At 44.5% G+C, this 22,756-nt stretch overlaps 2 protein-coding genes across 4 annotated transcripts in view; one reads left to right on the forward strand and one right to left on the reverse strand.

The window, feature by feature from the left end:
- The window catches only part of hdac4 (histone deacetylase 4), a 93,644-nt gene extending 88,864 nt beyond the window's left edge, over window positions 1-4,780 (forward strand). For all 3 annotated transcript variants that reach the window (XM_076161911.1, XM_076161912.1, XM_076161913.1), the window contains one exon: window positions 34-4,780. In XM_076161911.1, coding sequence (XP_076018026.1) covers window positions 34-70 — 37 coding nt within the window. In that variant the 3' untranslated portion in view covers window positions 71-4,780. The remainder of the gene's footprint in view (window positions 1-33) is intronic.
- A 6,217-nt stretch (window positions 4,781-10,997) lies between these two features.
- twist2 lies at window positions 10,998-14,134 on the reverse strand. Its single transcript, XM_076161890.1, has 2 exons — window positions 13,459-14,134; window positions 10,998-11,788 (listed from the first exon to the last, which is right to left on the reverse strand). The coding sequence occupies exon 1, from the start codon at window positions 14,005-14,007 to the stop codon at window positions 13,504-13,506; it is 504 nt and encodes a 167-aa protein (XP_076018005.1). The 5' UTR covers window positions 14,008-14,134; the 3' UTR covers window positions 10,998-11,788; window positions 13,459-13,503.
- Window positions 14,135-22,756: the final 8,622 nt, after the last annotated feature.

Below are 22,756 nucleotides of genomic sequence, written 5' to 3' on the forward strand. Positions count from 1 at the left end.
ACAGATAAGTACATTATGCTGTGTCTTCCCCAGGGCTGAGGAGGAGCCAATGGAAGAGGAAGCTATGTAAGCAAACATCTTCAGACTTTGACCACTCAGTCCAGTCTTCATCTCTCACGGTGTCCTCCAACCAATCACATAGCAGTTTTGATGTAAGTCCCTGTGTCTCGCCCTGTGCCACATCAAGTTGGCATCTGTCCATGGGCTGGGACCGTGCACAGTGGGCAAACGTTGCGAGGAAGGAGACAAAGACGAAGGCTCACTGCATTTACTGAAGGACGGTGCTCGGAGCGATCACCGTTGAATGCCTCTCGTCATCTTTTGGAGATCTTGGAAAATGGCGGCGCTGTCCCGTAATGACAGCCTGCACCGCCAGACGGATGATCACTCCACCGGAACCATAAACAGATGATCTGCTGTCATCTCCTCTCTTATCGTCCTGTCTTTGCTTTATCCCGATCGTCCGGCTGTCTCTTGTAAAAATGCCTGAGCTGATTGCGAGGAGGGATCGTTCCTGCTCCACTTTGAAGATGTATGGATGAACAGGAAAAAAAGCAAAACATTGATTTTTTTCATTTCCCTCAGTGGATTTGATGGATGAATCCAAAAGGACCGAGGGCAAAAGACAGCGCGTTTGTGCCTTTTTTTCAAACCTGATGGATTTTCTTGTTGAACTCTACTTAGAGATTTGCCTTAAAACAGGTTTTTGGAATGAGGCGTCTTCTGCTAGACATTTTGTACCATGGCAGGACTTTCAGTGCGTGCATGTTGTTGGCACATAGACTGGATCTCCTCGGCATGTTTAACCCATAATTCCCTGTAACCGACCTACTCCCCCTCCATCTCCCTGTTTCCCCCTCATTTTTTATCTCTGCTTGGACGGTAGTTCCCAGCAACACAGGCATTCACTCGGTTGGGGTTGGTTTAGTTCAGAAGCAAGTTGCGGGTGGTTTATGTTTCTCTTTCCACATAGGGTTCACCTCACATTGGAAGTGTTAAATAGCATGCACTGTACGAGTTCAGCCGGACTTCTGAAAACTAGACTGCGGTCCACACTGTGTGAAGTCGATTTTATTTTTTTACAGGAAACACCATTTTGTACAGGAACAAAGGGGGAACAAAGGGTAGAGAGACAGATCATGGAGGAGTCTGTTGCTCATTGCCATTCTAGGGACGTGTTGGTCCAAATGTTTGACCAGAACAGTTTGACCATATTAATGTTAGACTCTGGGAGGAAGCGTCAGATGACTTGTCAGGACATGTCGATAAACTACCCTGACTTAACAAGCGTCGGCAACAAGCTGTAACGGCAATTAGAAATGTTTGCCTAGAAATAAAAAATCACAGCTGAAATCAAGTCGTCTGAGCTTTGCGTTGTGTATGAGACAGGAGCGACACATTTACATTTACATTTCATCACTCGGACAAAGCATCAAATGTTGAGCAAACATTTATTAACAACAAGGTGAGCAGGGAGCTTTGGTGGTGTTCATAAGTCTGGATGGAGAAAATGACATCCACCAGGGTTTGAACACAACCCCATGTGACTAGAACCGTACCATCTAAGATTTTTTTGGAGGGTTGTTCAGGAGCGCATAGGCTCTCACAGCTACTTCAACATCAAGTTACTCCTCGTTTAGCACATCTGCTAACCAATCACCAGGTGCTATCAGGCAGGTGTTCATACATCTGCACACACACACACACACGGAGGCAAAAGCTGACCTCTTTTTCACCCGTTGGGTCACTTTATTGACAGTAAGTATGGAAATGTTTACACTGTTTTTTGATAACCGTCACTCTTACTTTGGGGCCAGTAATGGCACAAGAAGCTCAGAATCTCGAGAATGAACCATCATCTGAGATTCAGGGTTTCTAATTACTCGCTAGCCAGTCTGCACCAGCCAGGAAATCAGCTTTTCTAACTGTTTGTATTCAGTGTCATTTGCGTTATACAAATGAATGGTCCTGGACGGGGGTGGGTTTTGCGACACACCAACCTATCGGCTTCCTGTTCCGTCTGTAACCATCCTTAAACTTGTGTTTAGGCCTCTGGGTAACTACCACCAGCCACCTTTCTCTCATCCGTGACCAAATCACATTTCTGGTATTTTTGTCCGTGAGCTGTTGTTTACTCTACACAGGACATTCTTCTTCTGGGTTTTTCCTGCCACACATTTGTCAACGACTGACGTTTTGTCAATTCTTTGCCTGTTCTCGTTCCTGTTCTCGTTCTTTGCTTGACTTTTGTACTTTTTCGAGGTGCGTTCCTGCTTTCCCCTCTCTGTCCCTCTGTTACATTGTACAGCTGACTTACTTCACAACACGGGAAGGTTCTTACTCTGCTTCTTGTGGACATTACATGACTGTGTTTTTGGGGGGGGTTTTGTGGGAGGGCAGGGCCGCAGATATTTCTACTTTGTATAATGAACTATTGTGTATTTACTGTCTGTTCATAGTAGATTTATATATATAAAAGAGTTAAGTATATTATATATAAAATGAAATATTATGATCTTGTTTTTGAAGTTGGTATTGCTATTTCCTTGGGTCTTAAAATACCCTTTAAGGCAGCATTTACTGTCTCTTGTTACATTTGGTCGCATGTTGCGTAGCATCTTATTAGTTGTCTCATTGTGTTTCAATACTGACAGAACTAGCTTTTGCTTTTAATGTCATTAATGCTATAGCACTGTGATGTGTGTCGCCTACACGTATTCACATGCACACATTCACGCTGTTCCCCCTCTTAAATGTTAAACGTTTCTAAAGATGCAGAGTCTTTGTAGATAAACATGAATTTTGGCTCACCATTAAATTTGAATAGGTTTAATATTGCATCCAAACAAACTCCAACAGTGACCCATGTTGTGATCTGGCACGCGTTTCTTCTCCTTAAAGGTTTACAAGTTCACCCTCCTCCTAATATCTTTGTGCTTTTCTGCACTTTTTCTGCTAGGATGGGTGGATGTGAATTGAAATGTGGTCACGCTGTTCCCCTCTGCCTACATTAAATCACTGTGATAGGCTTTAACAATGACTGTAGACCGTCATTACTTATGTTCTTATCTGGCCAAATGTCCACAGTCTTAATTTAAATGAACATTCCATTAAATTCATCATCCGGTCACATGAGTAATCTCCTTCATCAATGAGCACGTGCAGGCAGGTGTGTGTGTGTGTGTGTGTGTGTGTGTGTGTGTGTGTGTGTGTGTGTGTGTGTGTGTGTGTGTGTGTGTGTGTGTGTGTGTGTGTGTGTGTGTGTGTGTGTGTGTGTGTGTGTGGGGGACAGTTATGTATCTCATAACATCTGCATGCCACGCTGAAAGTTTGTCATATTTAAGGCCTGCAGTGTGCTTCATCCAACACGCCTGGTGGAGAGATGGGAGGTAGAGATATAAGTCAATTTAGTGTGTGTGGGGGGGCGGGGCGGGGTCTGGGTAAAAATGTAACTTTCCAACTCTGCTGCAATCCATAGAGTGAAGTGAAACTGAAAGTGTGCGCTGTTATTCCCATTTATATCATCCTTTTATAATGTTGACTCAGAATTCAACCAGAAACAACCTTCTCATACAAACACCCCCCACACACCTGCCCCTCCCCTCTGTATGATGACGGGCTTTTCACTCCACCTTCCGTTGTGGGCGAAAAGGTATAAACGCGCCACCCTGTGGATTTGAGTTAAACAAGCTTGCGTGGAATGAAGCACACTGCGACCTTTACGAGTTCCGCTCCTGGCCTCCCTTCACCATTCTAATCATATAATAATCTTGTCCCGGTTCTATATGAATACGCTCTTCTCTGTGTCCTTTTACTGGGATTCAGTATGAAACATTCCCACAGCAGTGCCAGTCTGAGCAGCAGCCATGAGCCTTTCATATTGCTTTGGGTTTCTCAAACGGAGCCAAAACTAGCACCGTCTGGCCTTTCTGACCGCCCGTCTTCACAGCTCTGTCTTCACACAATGTCCACTAAGAAGAAAAGCAAGCAACATTCCGTTTTGTTATAATTTCCATTCTTTTTTCGAGGAGGGGAACATATCTTTTTTGTTTTACATATCTGAGCCCCGAGCTTATTGCTTCAGTCCAGGCCAGGCCCTTTAGAGCTGCCTGTTTATTTAGGTGGCCTGGTTGGACTCTGCATGATTCATAACTGCATGCACTGCCTACCTGTCTGTCCCGTTTGTCCCCCGCCACATATCTGCACAATGGATAGAGCACTGAAGGACATTAGTACTTCCACTGTATGCAAAAATGTCTCCCTGACTTCATTTAATGTTTTGGGTTTTATTTTTCGTTATCCGTGTTTGTCAGATTTGCTTTTACTGATGGACTCATCCAACCTGAATGTTTCACAAAAAAACAGAAAAAAATATCTAGCACTTGTAACACAAAGGATAGATTTGACTGTATTTATGTAGAAATGTGTTTGTTTTAAAGGGGCAGGTACAGTTTGTGTGCAGTGACATCAGAATAGAGCCACTGTTTTTATACCGGCGAGGGATTGGTGGACGTTTGCTTTGTCATGATCTGGACTGATCCATCCAGAGCGCCCGCTGCGTGTGTGTGTGTGTCACTGTTGTGGTCGTCCATTCCACTAATGAAGCCAGTTTTCTCTTTATGACCACTGTGGTTCACAAACAAAACACTTCTAGGTTTACATCTGTATAAAATGCATATTCTTTTTGTTATTGAATTGTTCATTGTTACAGAAATAGTACATTTTTCTTGGGAACCTTTGCTCTAATATGTTGTCTTTGACATCTGCAATATAAAGTATTGTTTTGGAAAAATGGATGTGGTTTTCTAATGCTGGGGAGGGTTTAGTGTCGGTTGCCATTGCATGATAGAAAGGAAACACACACACACACACACACACACACACACACACACACACACACACACACACACACACACTGATACAAACAATAACAAGAGCACATTTTCTCCCATCCTCTATTTTTCAGCATCTTGTCAGTGCTCGTCTTTGCTGCTTCAGTCCAGTAGGAGGCAGCGTTGCAGGCATTGCAGGCATTGCAGCAAGGACCCAACAGTAGCTTAGACCAGGATTAACCAGGCATTTAGAAAGGTCAAAGGTTGGCGCTGGTGTCCAAATAAACAAAAGCGAATCTCTTGTGGCAGTAGAAGAAATGCTTGGACAACATTTCAAATGCAAACAGCCCCGCGGCTGCTGTAGATCCCCTTTAAACAAACGGAACCTCCTCCTCTACTGTCAAAAGTCTGATTTTCAGGAGACGGCGCAAATAACAGCGCCGCCTTTGTGAGCTGGACAGAATGTTCATAAATCTAGGGAGGTTTGTGTGAACGGCAGCTTGAATAGGCCGGGCGTCTCTGGCTCCATGTGAGTGTAAACGCACACATGAGGGACAATATTTACCGTCGCACTGATGGTGACAAAGCCTCACAGATTCAATAAGGTGACATAAAGAGGAGGAATGTGCCCGGCGGCTCGGGTTCGGCTGTAACGACCGCGCCGATGGCATGCTGGGCTCTTCGTCACCTTTAAGGCTCATCGTTGCCATCCACATCTGCGTCCTGCCTTCTCTGCAGGGACGTGTGACCTCTGACCTCTCAGTGAGGTCAAAGCAGAGGAAAGGTGGAGCCCCGCTAGTTGAACTTTTCCCCCCTTCTGTAGTCCAGCCCACAAGACGGGTCGTCCCGTTCCCACAATAAAGGCCTGTAAATGTGGGTCGGAATTGAAATCTGGGAAACCCCCCTCTTCCATCACGCAGCTCGTTCCCCCCCGCAGTGACGCTCTGGTCTGTGGCGGCTCCTTTTCCTCGCTCATCTTCTCGCCGCCTCCTCCGTTCCTCGGTTCTCTCTGTCATTATCAAGCCGACCGAATTCGAGGGCTCATCCTCTCGGCTTTTGCTCTTCCACAGTGTTTTTTAATTACAGGCTTGGCGCTAAATAGCTATAAGGGTTTGCGCAGCTGCATAGATGATGAGCAATACTAATTACAGATCAGACTTATTAGAATCTCTGTTGATTTACGCCAAACACATTTACGCCAGCGCTCGGTCCCCCTTTGAAATGCTTCTTCTCCTTGCCTCTGTTTAACATCAACATGAGCAATTAGACTGAATTTGACGCATCAGGGCTGAACGTGTGTCTCAACTTATTAGGAGCTAGATGATGTTGCCATGTCCCAAACACTGCAGTTAGAATTGGAAAAGCTTTGGTTCATCCCTGACACGATTCTGGACCAATTCAGCATTTCCACCTCCACTTTTCCTCAATTTATTTCAATCCGAGCATGGATTCAGAAACAATGGAAGTATACATGAGCGGTCTGCTGTCCATTCCCTGTTCTTTCCGTCGGGTGTTGTGCCAGTCTGGTTGGGACTCGTGATCCGGAGTGTGTTTGAAAAGCTGCGTAGCGTTTGCTTGTCTTGCTTGTCGTGTTTAGTCTGGTGTTGAGGCTGCGCTGACACTGACGGGGTGAAGTCCTCACAGTGGGGTGGACGGAGACGTGAGGCTGTGGGGGAGTTAAACATAACACTCCAGCGGTGTCGCTGTCAGCTTGGGTGTTCACAGGACAAACAACAAAGCAAAGGTCAATCTGTCGGTTTGCTCACATGCATGTTAACGGCTCAATTGGTATAAATCGACATTAACAAACGGTAATAGACCAAGATTACACTGAATCCATGTTGGCATGTAAATCCATTTCCTTTTAAGTAGGCTTTACGCACATTTCCTCAATTGCCGACTTTCCTGTTGTGAGCTCATTAAAGTGACTACACCGATTTTACACACTGAATTCAGTTTTATTGCTCTTGGGGCGCAACAGCTGTATAAGACAATTGAAAACAAGTTTCCTGGCTTGTGATGGCACCGTGTCAAGTCTGGAAAAATGACCTACATGATGTCCTGGAGGTCTGTCAAAGGAATGTGTAGGGAAGGAGAATAACTCGGCCTCATGCTTAGATACACACACAGACACACACACGTGTCTCAGTACAGACAGACCTCCATTTCCACCTTTCAACCTGCAGTATGTTACTTTTTGTAGATTTTGTTGAAATTCTGATGCAAATCGATGCCTTTAGGCACCTATGAAAACTATCCAGTCTCTGTCATGCCTCCCACTGATTGAGTCATGAGTGGAGGCAATCTTACAAACTCATAGATTTGTAGAATGTTGAGTATTAATTCCATTTTTGTGCATTTCTTGTTCCAATTTCTTCTAAATTGTTAATATAAATCTCTGCATTGCATGTTACTGACTCACTATCCAACACTCCTACAAAAGCAGGATCTGATCCGTATCATCATCATAGTAACTGTTTGTATGTGAACATAATAGTTGACTTTGCTCGTGTTTTCCACATGAATTCCCCACAATCTCTTCAAACAGGCACCAGAAAACAAACCGTGGAGCAGGAAATGAAGCCACAATTTATTCCTGTTGCGTTAGACTGAATTATAATGGCGACCTATCACCTCTGTGAGAGGCCAGATCCAAAGTAGAGGCAGCAGAGAGGAATACCAGAGGATTTACCACCTCCATCCCCCCGCGGCCCCGTTATGCTGGTAAATATTCAATGTTTTGTTCTGTATGGTGAATCATAAGGAAAACATTAGGACGTCAGGAAGAATGAACAAAAGCAACATGAACAAGTGAAGCAGGTCTTAGTTTAGTTAACTTCCATTTATCGACTCCATCTAAAAATCTAAGAAATTGTTCTGCTGGTTGTTGACTTTTGCTGCATTTTGTGATTAAATGAACCCTGACTGTCTGACTGTAGCACAAGAATGAGCCACGACTGAAGTGAAAGATAAATTTGAAATGTTTATGTAAGGGAGCAAAGCTGAACATGAGATTTTTTTCTTTGCTGTTTTTGAAAGCGTATGTTTGCTTTTTTTATGTTTAAATGTAACAAACAGTTGCAGAAAACATGAGGCTGCAGTGTTGTTGTGTCAGAGTCTGGCCACTAGGGGGTCCCCATAACTGTCTGCAAGCCTGAAAGTAGAAGCTTGTGTCACTACATGGAGAGAATAACTGAAGATAAGTGGTGTTAAGCTTTGAAACCGAATGAAAAAATATAAATATTACTGCAGTAAATGTTTGAAGTAAATGTTTTAAATCAGATTTGAGTGGTATCCAGGTGAGATCACAGCAGCTCCCTCCCCTTGGACCCACGCTCATACCCGATCCCCCTCCTGAGCCTGGGCCACACAGAACCCATGATGGGAGTGAAAACAAAGATGAGTGTGTGAGAAAGTCATCTCCCGACGATGACGTGACCCGCCGACCTCTACTGACCTCTGTGGTCATCGCCGCTGCTAATGAAGAGCAAAAGGGGGGAACGAGGAGATGTGTGTGATCTGTGTGTGTGTGTGTCGCCCCACACACATACCCACATGCCCCTTTGCCTGGAGACGAGTCAGGTTTCACAGGCCACAGTGAGGAAGATGTTGCAATGCTTGGACGGAGGTGAGACCTCAAACCCATGTTTCATCATCACCTTTATACAAAAGTTAATACAAAAGTTACATATTTGTGATGTTTACATCCACTTTACTGTCATTAACCTACACTTTGCTGTCCACTTACACTCCAGAGTCCTGCAGAAAACCTGATGGAGGAGTGATGATGGTGAAGATGGCGACGTCAACAACAATAACATGACACATCGATCTTACAAAAAGGAGAGCTGAGGAAAAATCGCATCTTGATCCGGATGAGCAGGAAGGTACGTGTGAATATGATGACGGGAGCAAACACGACCTATGAACTTGTCACCGAAGTTGTGAGACTCATGATAGTGATTTGGGGGGTACCCTGGTGAGGCCTCCGTGGTCCTGTCCCAAAGTTTGAGCACCATGATACTGTGAGTTCACCTCCTGATGTGACACAGACTGAGAGTTCTGTTTTCTCTGTGACTGAAGGCCGCAGATCAGCCAAGTAAATTACTAATGTTTCCTCCCCCCAACAAGAGTGAGAGGCTTAGCCGGAGCGTGCGGCTCCTCTCTGGAGACACAGAGGCTTAGGAACCAAACAGCAGCAGCAGCCCTGAGGCCGGGTGAGGAGGCAGCAGGGCTCTTCTGTGTGGGATCAAAATCTTAGGAACCCTGATTAAGTGATGGAATGAAGGAGAGGCAAAGAAAAGGGACAGAATCTTCTTATCCACAGTTCAGCCTCGGCCAGATTTTACAGATTTGTGTACATTGTACGCTCCCACTTGTCACTTGTGTCACAACACGTGCGTCAAGATTTATTGTGTAGTCATTTTGGGTTCCTGGTGTCTGTGCATGTATTAGACAAATTCATTTATAAATTATTTTCTATGTTAAGGAGGGAAGAAGTCTTATTCTTTCTGTGCATTTCTGGAGGCTCCACTCACCATTATAGATCATTCAGCACCTGTTTGTCTATGAAAAATAGATATACAGATATAAACATGTTTGTAGGCTTCAGCAAAGAGGACAATGTGATTGTGACTGCAGTTTGATTTATTTATTTATTTTCAAAGGAACAAAATTCCAGGAATTTTCTGAATCGTGGGTGATGTCCAAAACTGTCCGTGTCTAAAACACGAGGCCAAGCTCATTGTTGCTGTTTGATAAATGTGTGAGCTGAGTGCCGTGCTGAGGAGATGATTGGATTTCATGGGCGTTTTCATTTTGTGCTGGAAACAAACTGTTAAAATGTGGTCAGATCCTTCCGGTAAAAGTGAGTAATTTGCACATGACTGAGCTGAAAAATATCCATAACTCTTTTCCCAACGAGGACGGTGAATATTGTTGCGTCTGTTTGTCGAGTTCAACCTGCGTTTGATCACGTGGAGAGAGAGAAAGAACCATCCCTGAAGTCTGAATAATGCTTTAATAGAGGTGCTGCTTTATGTGGTGGCAGCTGGACACACACACACACACACACACACACACACACACACACACACACACACACACACACACACACACACACACACACACCAGAAAAGATCAAACCGACATCAACCTCCAAAGTGTTCTGGTCCAAACCTTTTGGGGTTTTGAGTGAAGCACACGTATCCCTGAATACTGTTTGAGCTGCACAGAGCGTAAACGTTCGCTTTATTCCCTTTTTTTACTGCAAATTAAATTTTTGTAGCTTTTTCCGTCTTGATTTTTTACGGGAAACATCTGGATCTCTCGCACCGCTGGAGCAGTGGCCCCCGGGTGATTCTGCTCTCTGCTCAGCTGTGAGGGCCTGGGATAATGAGCGGGTATCAAACAGGGCCCCTATGGATCTGCCGGGCTGCCCAACACCAGCAGAGACCACCGTGCCAACATGCAGGCCTGTGGACCTCTGAGCCGGTCTGAGGCTCCTTTAGTCAAAAACAACCAAAATCTGACTTAGTGAATGAGAAAGTAATCTACTGACACTATCACATTAATTGGAGTGTTTGTGTTATAGGATGACGTCACTCTCTGATGTGACTGTGAGCCCCCCAACAGCTATAAATATAATATCAAACTATTCTTTTATACTAATGTATTCTTTATTGTATACTACGATCGAGTATAACTTTGGCTGATAGCTGAAAATGTTTCAAAAAAAATATTGGAAAATTATATTTTTATACAAACTCTTGAATGTGAAGTAAACTCTTAATTTTAATACATTTTTGTCTTTTATTTATTTTTTATTTTGTCTTTGTCAATTGATTGAGTCCCTATATTGATAAAAAAAATGCAGGATTCACTGCAATAATCCAACGTTCGTCATACGTCATCGCACAGCAGCAGCAGGATCACACGGCTTCTCACAGGTGTTTAGCCGGACGCTCATGCGCATGCGCAGATCCCGCAGCCTGGAGGTGGACTCGTCACGTTGTGTTGTGTTTACGGGCTCTGATGTGTGTTTAGCGGCGCAGTTTTCCACCTTTTAACTCGTTCTAAAAACGTGATCGCAGCCCACATTCTCCCCCAGCGCGCCGTGACGCTTTAGTATAGTCGTTAAAAAAAGAAAAACAATCATTATAGAGCTTTTTAAGAGCGCGTTTATTTACAGTAATAGCTTTAAAAGCAGCCATATAGAACCAGCCTGTGTAACAATGAGCTCCTTTCAGTGTTTAGATCGCATCTCGGCCGGGATGAATGTTTTTTATGTTTGGTCCCAATCTTTGCTATTTGCCGTTTCCAGGCTCAACAGGCGACACGATTACAGCACCAAACACTTTCACATGTGTGCGAGTTTGAAACCGGCTTGGATTTGTTGTTGCTCCTAATGAAGCTGCGTGTTTTATGGTCCGTGTTCAGAGTGGAAAAAAGGGGGATTCGAACCCAGCAGAGGAACAAAAACATCCGTTAATGACTGAGATGGTTGATCTGCACATCTAAACGTGAAAGACAAATGAGGAAGAATCGAACATTTCCTTCAAAAATATGTGTTTTAATAAATAAGCAAAAATGTACATTGGACGGAGACTTATAAGGAAAGTCTGTGAAATCAATCAAAGCAGCCAATGACTGTCAGATTGCATTGGTCCCTTTATAGGAGGCAGATATGTACAATATGCATCTATAGATCAACTTATACTTTGGCTTAAAGTCTTTGAAAAACAAACAAAGATATCTCATTGTAAGGCGGATTTAAGGCCGAGAACTGCCTCACACCAGCTCACACACACATACACACACACACACACACCAGCTCCAGAGGAAAAGCGTCCCAAACACTCCCGAGAGTTTGTAGTCGTTGTCACATTACTTGTCTCTGAGGCTCTGAGGTCGATGGGTCTTCAAAACTCTTCATCAGGTCTTCAGAAGTAAACAGTCTGCAGAGGAAGAAAACAGCGTCAGGCATCACACTGAGCATCAACATCACTATCAATCATAATGAGTTAAATCTATGGAGGAACTTTACATTTAGATGCTCACAAGCAAATAACTTTAATAATTACAGATTTAAATACAATTTAACTAAGAAATATTAATCTCAAAGTTATTACAGAAATGTATAGGGAAGATTTACAATTATTTTTCAAGAATTGATACATTTTAATAACATTGACATTTCAGTTCAATCCGTGTGTGTGTGTGTGTGTGTGTGTGTGTGTGTGTGTGTGTGAAAATCTAGAGTTTCTCAGGTCTTTATAATTGTGTAACTGGTGTTTTAGAGGTTTTTGTTCTTCTCCTTTACATTTCTGGCCGGTCAATCAAACAGAGAGTTAAAGTGGCAGCGTGACTGTTTGGTGGTTTGGCTTCAGAGGAACAAGAAAACCTTCAAATCGGCTCAAATCACTATAATGAAGCTTGTTTATAAGACAACAGAGAAACAAACAAACCCTGCATGCAATCACTCTAAACTAAAGGATCAGTGTTGTTTATGTGTGTGTGTGTGTGTGTGTGTGTGTGTGTGTGTGTGTGTGTGTGTGTGTGTGTGTGCTCCTGCGGGGTTCACAGGTCACCGTGAAGATCAAACACCCCCTCACACACACAGACACGCACACACACTTCCTCCAATAACTCACTGGCCAGTAAAATACGTAAAGAGGAGCAACTCCAGGCGACAAACTATCTTTAAATCATTCATTACAGCTATTTATTAGTCATATTTACTGTAATTTCATATTCTTGATGGCCTCCAAGTTTAATATCTACTGTGTTCTATGTGCTCCAATCTCTCTCTCACACACACACACACACACTGTCATCCCAGTCTGTCCACATTTTATCCATCCACTAGTCAATCTGTCCTTATACTGCCTGAACAGCTGTTTGGATCCGCGACTAGAAACGAGTCCTGAGCAGGTTACAGGTTCTGATCCAGACCTCCTCCTGCTCATACCGACCCAAACCCGTGATATGGTGACTGTTGTGTTCTGGTGTAAGAACTCACACTTTAAAGCAAACAGCAGGGAGGCCGAAGCCGGTGTGTATCCAGTGTAGAGACATTTAACTCTTAACGCAAAAACATAGCCGCTCAGCCTGAAGGTGTGAGTATGTGTGTGTGTAGATGGATGAAGAAGCTCCAAGGTGCCACAGGTGACATTGTGTGTCACATGCCATGTTTGTGTAGTTTGTGTACTCAGTTAGTATATGTGAATATCTTACTCCAACACACACACACACACACACACACACACACACACACACACACACACACACACACACACACACACACACTGTTCATATGTGTGGGACAGACATCTACATACATTTAGTATTATTGAGTTTGTTCTGCTTTGGTTTGGTTTCTTCCCATGTTTTCTTTATTTCTGCTGCTAATGTCTGTCTTAGTCCTCTCTTATCTCTCTCAGTCCTCCCTGTATCTCCGTCTGTCCTCTCTGTGTCTCTGTCTTAATGTCTGTCTCAGTTCTCCCTTTATCTGTCTCAGTCCTCTCTGTCTCTCTATCTTACTCCCCTCTGTCTCTCTGTCTCAGCTCCTCTTTATGTCTCTCTGTCTCAGTCCCTCTTAATGTCTCCTAGTGTCTCTGTTACCCACCGCTTTGGCTTTGCCCTGGTCCCCCTCCTCCTCCTCCTCTGGGCGCTAGTGGGTCGCGGACATGGACCAGGCTCCCTCCATCCTCCACACGGAGAACGCGTAACTGAGTCTTTCGTGCGCTACGTAGCTGCAGCTGGACATCTTGGAGTCCATCTCGTCGCTCTGCAGCACCTGGCAGAGGAAGTCTATGTACCGGGACGCGAGCTTCAGCGTCTGGATCTTGCTGAGTTTGTCAGACGGCAGCGTGGGGATGATCTTCCTCAGGGACGAGAAGGCCTCGTTGAGGGACTGAGTCCTCTGTCTCTCCCGCACGTTGGCCAGGACTCGCTGGTTCTGCAGTTCCTCGTAGGACTGATTGCTGCTCGGACTTGGCTTCTTACCCCGTTTGCCCGTGCCGTCACCCGGGCTGCTGCTGCTGCTGTCTCCGCAGGACTTCTTGCTGTGCCTCCTCTTCCTCGGGAAACGCTTCGGCTGCCGGTCCAGCTCCTCGTCGCTGCTCGCCAGACTCTCGGCGGGGGAGAGCGGAGAGTCGGAGCCCTCTTCCTCCATCTCGGCCTTAAACAACCGCAGCGACACGGAGGAAAACACGGAGTCCACCTGAGAAGCCGTGATTACAAAATGAATAATATCCGTCCAGATGATGGAGCGATGTGAGGAAGACTCAGCCTCGGGTGAAGAGGAGGCTGCTGCTTCTTCTGCTTCTCCTTCTCTGTCTGAAGCTTGGCAACGCTTCTCTTCTCCTCGCAGGAAGTTTTTCCTTAAATTTTTTGGAAACTTTATCCCAGTTTCAGATGCTAAATAGTTCACAGAGCGGAGGGGGAGTCGGTCCGCGGCCCGGATTGGCCCGCTCAGCAGAGGCGGGAGGGACCAGGATAAGGTTACACACACATACACACACACACACACACACACACACACACACACGACTGAAACAGGGAACTTTTTTTCGTCTTCAATGAAGCAAAGTCACTTTTTGTTCCATTGTTTTCTTTTCCATTGAGTTTTTCCGATTTGCGTAAGTTTTATTTCCATCATCAAACTTTACGTGTATTTGAAAAAGAAAAAAGTTTTGAAATTATGAGGAATTCATTGGGATATTATCTCATGAATAAAATTAATTAATCTAACTGATTACAGTTCCCTGTAGATTTTGCCTAAAACTTTTGGTGGATTTGTGTGTGTGTGTGTGTGTGTTCGTTCCTTCTCTCTTGCAGGCTGATCGGGCTACAGAGGAGAGAAATCAAACCGGCTTGATCTCTAATCGAGTCACAGGTCTGAACGCTCTCACAGCTCCTCTAATGTGGAAGTCAAACAACATCTAACCGAGGAACCCTTATATGTCCGTGCGCCCTCCTCTTCATCATCACTCGCCCTCCTCTTCACCAGTCGTGTCGTTTTTGCACTGAGCGGAGCGGCGCAGGTGGAGCAGATTATAGAGCAGCGCGATGGACGCACAGAGCGACTCACAAACAGTCTGAGTTCATGTGTGTCCGATGTTTTAGCTCCATCTTCTTCAGAGTTAATTTGATGAGTTAAAATCTAAAATATCTCACCAAGAAAGAGGCTGTGGTGTGTTATTTCTTATTTAAAAAAAATACAAAATTAACTCTTAACGATGTGGAACCACTCAATTTAACGTTTCTCATAATTTTTAAACTAAAATCTTAGGTGATTTATTTTTTTTGTATGACAAAGTCCAATATATAAATATTTCTGGAGACTTTTTGAGTTATTGCATCTTATGAAGACGTAATTTGATTCATTTAAATAATTAAACACACCACTGCAGCCTGATCTCATAAGAATCAAACCTCTTTGAATGTGTTTGCTCATGTTGATGTCGGTGAGATGGAACCGAGCCCCATGTGAGTGTTCTCTCTCTCTGCTGGTACCGGGACCTTCTGGTTTCTGCCTTTTCCCCTCTCAGAGCTGCTGGCTGCCTGCTGGCCGGTGGTGAACCCGGCCTGCTCTGTGTTTGGGGGTTCCAGTGGTAATGGCGACTGTCACACTACTTTCACTCGGTGCCAGGACTCTTTCATTCCGAGCCTGGCATCCCTCAGAGCGGGTCAGAGTGCTGTTACTGTTCCTCTGCTGCATGGATCCCACTCACTACAAGGTAATGTTTCACACGTGCAGCCCATAGAGAGGCATGTTCAAATAGGTGTATGCCGGAGTACATAAGTAGTGTGCATCTCTCTCGCTCACTCTCTCACACACACTCTTACACACACACTTTCCCTGATTATGCCCCTTGACCTTGTGCTCCGTGTCTCAGCTGCAGGAGGCCGGTGTGTGTGCCCAAGGGAAGGCGGCTCTGACTTGTGATGGTGCACAGCGCCTGATGTGAGGACGGCTGGACACACACACACACACACACACACACACACACACACACAGGAGGGGCCCCTGCTCAGGTCTCTTTCCATTCACTCTACAAGCTTTAGGCAACGATAACCAAGCATTTTCAGACGGAGGAATTTCTGATCATATTTCACTTTAACCAAATGTAGATGCTGGACGATCCACCTGTGCATGTGAATGTCCAAGTCTCCACATTTGTATTCAATTGCACTGAACCAAACTCAAACTACAACAAATCTGTGGCCGTCAAAGGTCAATCTAATCTCCTGACCCGTGTGATGTCGGGAGGAGTTTTCTGCAAATCTCATCCAACACTGAGAGTGAAATGTAGTGAGAGAGAGAGAGAAGCACAGAAATCCAGACAGGGAGAGAGAGAAGGGAAGGGGGGGGGTTCTGCCTGCCTGCCTGTCAGATCAAAGATGAGCTCGGCCCATAATTCAGCGGGGCAGGATGACGTACCTCTGTCTTGTCTGACACCTTCAAACCAGCTCCACATGGGGGCCATAATAAGCTCGCATCCTCTCTGCAGAGACGCGCCGTCACATCAAGAGGAGCACATCCTGTCGCATGCGAGGGCCCGCCGCCCTCAACGCCGGCCTCAGAAATACAGTGTATCGAAAGGACGGGTCCAGAGAGAGAGAGAGAGAGAGAGAGAGAGGGAGGGAGGGGGAGGCGGGGTGTTGAATGATAGAAAACAGGTCGAACGAGAAGAAAAAGAGAATAGAAGGACGATGAAAAAGAGAGGAGAGGGGATCTGAAAATATATGGACTTGGGTTTGATGATGTGCTTTGATCTGACACTCAGGGTTATGGACGTGTTAGGAGAACTTATAGAGGAGATGATTTGTTAGCAGTAGTGATGAGTGGAATTTTACTGTCCATGTGCCTGCCAGCATCGCTTACCTTTCACTCCCCCCTCCCTCCTTCCCCCCCGCCCGCCCCAGACACTTGTGAGGCTCACCCCAAATGATCTTGGCAAGAGGATCTAAAAGCCTGCGTGCATCCCAACTCGTGTACGTTATCACCTGATCATTGTGTACGTCTGCTGTTCCTTGCCTGCTCTTGCACATGTGTGTGACTGACCGTGTGTGTGTGTGTGTGTGTGCGGCCCAGCTGCTTCTCATTGCACAGGATGCATTGTCTATTACCATCCCATGAAGCTACTAGTGGCCCCACAGTTTCCATTAGAGCATTAACGTATGTGTGAGGCTACCAGGAGGATTACTTACTGAGCTCTGTTATGATACAAAGGAAGTCTTTGAAAAACGTGTAAAAAAAAAAACTGGATATATTAATATTGGACTAGATGAGGAAAATATAAAGGCTGAAAGTGTCAAATTTGTGAAAGTTATTTAAGAGTTGAATGCGATTTTGAAGTGAAAATGCTTAATATGTCGGAAGAAATATGAAAGATATTAACACCAAAGATCTTGGCAGTTATGTCCTGAATATTCTGAACATTTTGATGTTTGAATGGTTTCTGTAGGTTGAAGTATGCAGAACTAGTTGAGTGCCAAATAATCCTACAGAAGAACAAAACTGATTCTAGGAAGCAATCAACAATGTTTGTGTACTTCTATGCAGAATCTTATTATAAAATACTGTAATCTTAACTTATCTTAAACTTCAATACATTTGAGTAAAATTGTTATTTAATTCTGTACATTTATTCTCTTTATTCTGTGCTGATATCATATGATATGTACCTGAATTGAAAGGTTCTCCTCAGTCAAAGCTTTATCTTGGCTGAAATATGACTTTGGCGCTGGAAAGCAACAATAGGAGAAAAACAAGAGCTCTGTCTGTTTTATTGCACAATTCTTTTCCAGTAAGCTGTCAGGGTGACTCAGAAGGTTGTTCGTTCTGAACCTCAAACTTGCTCCGTGGTGACGTGGATACAAGACGAGCATGAGTCACGGCGATGTCATTATTCAGAAGGAAACAGTTCACCGCATCATTTCAAAGGTTCAAAACGTTTCTCCCCATGTTCCCCGCAGGTTGTGTTTTGTTGAGTCGCGGCCCTTAGTTCTGTTTGGGTCGTTACCCTGCGGCCCGAGGCGTCGGAGCGAGCGTCTCCATTTAGTACGAGCGAATGAAACAACAGGCATTATGACTACATATTGGGCAATAAAACCATAGGAACCCACACTCAAAGACTCATTCTTCACAAACCTCAGTCATACTCCGACCTCATTCATTCATATTTCCACACTTCTACACTCTGCTGCCCCCAGGCTGATGACAAGGTGTTTCTGAAATCGCATTAGGGGCCCTTTCATAAAGGTTTCATTGGCGAGTGTGTAACAGCTTGAAGCATTTAGTCTTTGTTTAATACGATGCAGACTCGCTGCTTTGTCTCCTGTGTGGACAGGGGCCCGGGGTGCCTGAGACCCCCACTGTCTTGAATGTGCTTTGATATTTGGAGGTAGACGAGGAAAAGGGGGCAGAATACCCCACGTGCACACACACACACACACACACACACACACACACACACACACACACACACACACACACGCGCACACACACGCACACCCTTCAGAAAACCTGTACGCTCCATACCCCAGTCTGCCCTGTAGAGTTATGGCCGAGCTTTGAAGTGCAGCTCGTCGGGGCTTTACACCCTATGGGAGACGTGCGTGGAGAATAGAAATGGTGATATACTGTGGTCTGTTTCAGGCACATACTGTATCTATTAGGTAAGCTGGTCTGACCAACTCTCCCCAACATTCATCCTTGGTCAACAAGATGCTGAAAACATCCCTTTCTTTATTTATAGAAAATACAACATCTTTATGTATATACTTTCAGGGTTTAGCAGTAATGGATTGGGTATGTTGTTTGTTTCACTGGGTTTGGGGCTCTAAAGCACAAAGAAAGAACTCAAATTCAACCCAAACTCAACTCAAATCCACTTCATTGACTTGACAGTTACAAAAAACAGTGTTGCCAGAGCAATTATGTTGGCTATAACACAATTATATTCATTATGCATGTAGTACTTCCAGAATCTGAACTTTCACCAGGCCAAACAGGAGTGGGGGAGTGAGTGGATGGGGGGGAGGCTGGGGTTCTTGTTGATGGGGGTCAGAGCAAATTTGCCGAACAAATGACAGAGGGACGATGCACTTGGGTGCTGATGGGGGCGGCCTCCTGCACAAATAATGTGGCGTAATTAGCGGTGCACTTGTGACCCCGGTGCCAAGGTTAGCACGACGGCGGGCTCAGGTTCACAGGGCGACGTGCGATCCAGGTGGCCCCATCGGCCCCGGCCGGGGGAGAGGGGGGGCGTTGGCCAGGGAGGGCCAAGCAAACGCTGTCGCTGTTTATTTTACTGATTGGGCCGAGACGAAGTGGGAGGGGGGGTGTCACCGGATGTCAACATGGTGGTGTTTACAGGCCACTGTCACTCCCTGCATGTCACCTGTGTCACTAACATCCTCAGCTCCTGTAAAGACTGGAGTGTTTGTCATGTAGCTGCAGATAACCTCCGTCCATTACATTCTGAGGAAAATTGATCAAACACTCAAATAAATCAAATGGATTCATTCCAAATCAATGATATATATGCAGAATATCTACATTATTATTATTATGTAGGAATGTCAGAATCCTCCTGCAATCAAGCATGAACAAGATCTATAGTAAGAGGCAACGGAAATTAAATATAACTGAGGTTCTTTATTTCTTAATTTGAATTTTTTGTCTTATTTCAGATCAGATCCTTCATCTAGAGGTTAAATGTAGGTGAAAATGTTCGTATTCATTGAATTAACCTAACTCATCTATAGCATGTGCCAGACTTCTTGGTTCTGTTTGAACAGTAGTGATTTTAAGTGGATTTATATGTCGTTTGCTTGACTTCATATGGCCATATTTATTATCATTAGACTAATATTTCTGTATTCACTTCTGCCTCCCAGTGTTACTTGGATGAGGGAGCGTTGTGAAAATAAGGATCAACTTTCAGTGCCTTATGAAGCAGATGGTGCAGGTGTAAAGTGGGTAGAGGGCGATGATGCAAAACATTTACTTTCTTACATATGAACATTTATTATAATGTCAAGATCATTGTGAGGGGCAGAAAATACATTATATGGTTTATTCTAAGTCTCTTCTCAGACCATTTGAAACCTCATCAGTCACTACATCCACATGCATTGTTTGTCTGTGCTGCGACTGAGGCAAAGTTTAACCCTTTGTGCCTTGCTGTGACCCTTCCTGCTCGCTGAGTTCACACTGCCGTCACCTCTGAAAGCCTTCAGACTGACACTGTTTATCTCTCTCTGTTTGCTCTGGCCACCAGGAGGGCTGCGGTTCTAATCCCCGGGAGGAAATCATCCAACGTTCCAGTGCTCTTCGGAGGAGGTTTCAAATATGTGGCCCCTGCGGTTCGGCGGCCCTTGAGCCGAGGCCCCCGGGACGCATTATGAAGACGACACCACATTTTCCTTCCACACGCTCTGATCTGAGTTATTAGCTCTGAGGCTAAAGCGTGGTCCCGTGAAGAGGAGCCGTAATGAGAAAAGCAGGTGAGCTATTTAACTGGAGTTTCACAGCTATTAAAGTGCCAACACACTGGGTTGCCATGGTGACGAGTGCTGGGTGGAGGTCTGTTGGGGAATCAGCAGTTTTTGTTTTTGGAGAGGGGCGGGTGGTGCTTCTGAAATTCCTTCAACATTCTGCCTTTGTTCAAAATAACTTTAAGATGCTCTGAGTTTACGAAATGGCAACTTTGATCCTTTTATATTGGCTCACTTCCAAGAATTCTACATATACATACCTCCACCAAGGCTGTTGAAGCCTTATGCAGTCTTGATGGAATGATACTCTGCTCCACATTAGAGGATGCTGAAAGTTCTGCATGTTCATTTCCTTTGAAGAAATTGACAAAAACAAGTTTTTCTTTTTTAAAAGCCCTGTGTCGCAATGTTAATAAATCATTTTTGATATTCCAGAATCTGCCCCAGGGTCTGGACCGGCATCAAAAATGTAAGTACTTTGGAACACATTTTGGGGGGGTTTTCCAGCAAGTTTTGCCAAAAAATGTCAACAAATCAGCAGACACAGGTGAAATATAACAGCAGGGTAATGATGACACCTTTTTGAAATGTCAATCAAACTATATTCCCCGCTGGAATCAGTGCAAAAGCTTCAACAACCAAAGACGACGCACAGTATTTAAACAAACTTGTTTATTCCACCTTTGATTAACTATTTGACCGTTTCAGTCTTATATAAAATGATTTTCTTAGTAAGCGTCAAAGCAAAACAAAGTGTTTTCTTGGCAGTGACTTGGCTTCATGCTACACCCAATGGGAACAAATCTGATGTTCTAGCTACTTCACATTGGGGAAAAAAAGAAACCACTTGAGATCATTTTATTTATTTTAGGAAGGCTGTGGTCAGGGGGAAGTACACACTGCCACAATATGATGTTAATAAATATGTTGCACATGCTATTTGTGGGATTTATACATGAAAATCATTTTGTCGCCGCATAAACAAGTTACCACCAGAGAGAAAATCGCAAACAATGATTAGCGGCGGCAGCAGCAGCAGCAGCGGGCCGCAACTCAGTCACAGGCAGTGCGGGGGTGTTTAGTTCTGCACCGGACTGGCAGCGCGAGCACAGAGACCCAACATGTGTGCGCCGCTCTCTGTGAGCGTAATATGAAGAGACGTTTAGAGGAAAGCACAACAAAACCTCCATCTGTGCAGGCTGATGAGATGATGGCTTCCCATACTTTCCATGTGAGCTTTAGGGGCTTTTGGGGGGGTTTGAATGTTGGCCATCAGTGGACCCTGAATCAGAATCTACTGAGGCAGAGTAACTGCAGAGTAATCAAGTCCCTTAGAGAGGCGCGACCACAGATCACTTTCAGACCCACTGGTCCATCTACATGCTGTATGAATGTGTCTAGTGTATGAAGTGTGGAGTAACTCACTGTAAATGTAACAAACAAGTCAAATATTCAATTGGATCCGCAGTTCCGTTTACATCTTCTAACCTCTTGGCATCTTCTCTGCCCAGTGCCTCTATATTGTTTCAACAGGATGTGATGCACTAATTATATTTACAAGTGGAAGGTCCAGACTCCCCATAAACACACCTGCCGGCCCGTAGCAGAGCAGCCAAGCAGGCCTGCAGCTCTCACACTGTTTGTCAGTTCCAGTCTCGCCGGATGTTAAATCAATAAACTACCTCATGCAGGCCGGAGGAATCGCACTCACTCTGCCCACCCCACTCTGCCTCTGAGCCAATTAATCTCTCATTCAGATGGAATTTAGAGCTGCGAGAAAACACTGACGAGGGAAACTGAAAAGTCAAAGTGTTCAATAATAACTCAAAGAAACTTTAGACCTATTTTGTACTTTATTTGGTATCTCCAAAGTGTGCAGATTAAATGCTGGATGGCTTTGATGTTCCCTTTACTTCAGCATATGTGTTCCATGTGTGACTTTAATTTATACCACAAAACAAAACATATCTTTCCCCAACCAATCAGGTCCTAAAAGCTACAGATTGAAGGAGGAAATCCCTTCATCACTGTGTCCAATGAATACCACCAGGGGGACTCAGGGGTTCCTGAGTATCCAGCGTGTCCCTTTGATCCTCCCCAGTGTATACCAACATGCTTTAAATTTCATTTTATATATAATTTAGGAGCCAAAATCTCTGGTGCACATCTACATTGAACAGGTGCATTAACATCTCCAGTCTCTCTCTCTAAGAGGCTTCTCTGGCCTTCTATTATTATTTTGATTCATTGTAAGGCAACAGAATCTATAGTGTGTATATATCTATGTATGTACATTATATATGTAGGGAGAGAAAAAGTAATCAAACTATAATGTTCTGGGCTGGATCTCTTGTGATCAAAGTCCTTCCAAAGCAGAGCGACATCACCTACAGGCTTCACCTAAACGTAGACGT

Source organism: Genypterus blacodes, unplaced genomic scaffold (assembly GCF_046128005.1).
Source record: "Genypterus blacodes isolate CSIRO-AG114 ecotype Tasmania unplaced genomic scaffold, CSIRO-AGI_Gbla_v1 ptg000118l_1, whole genome shotgun sequence".
NCBI lineage: Eukaryota > Metazoa > Chordata > Actinopteri > Ophidiiformes > Ophidiidae > Genypterus > Genypterus blacodes.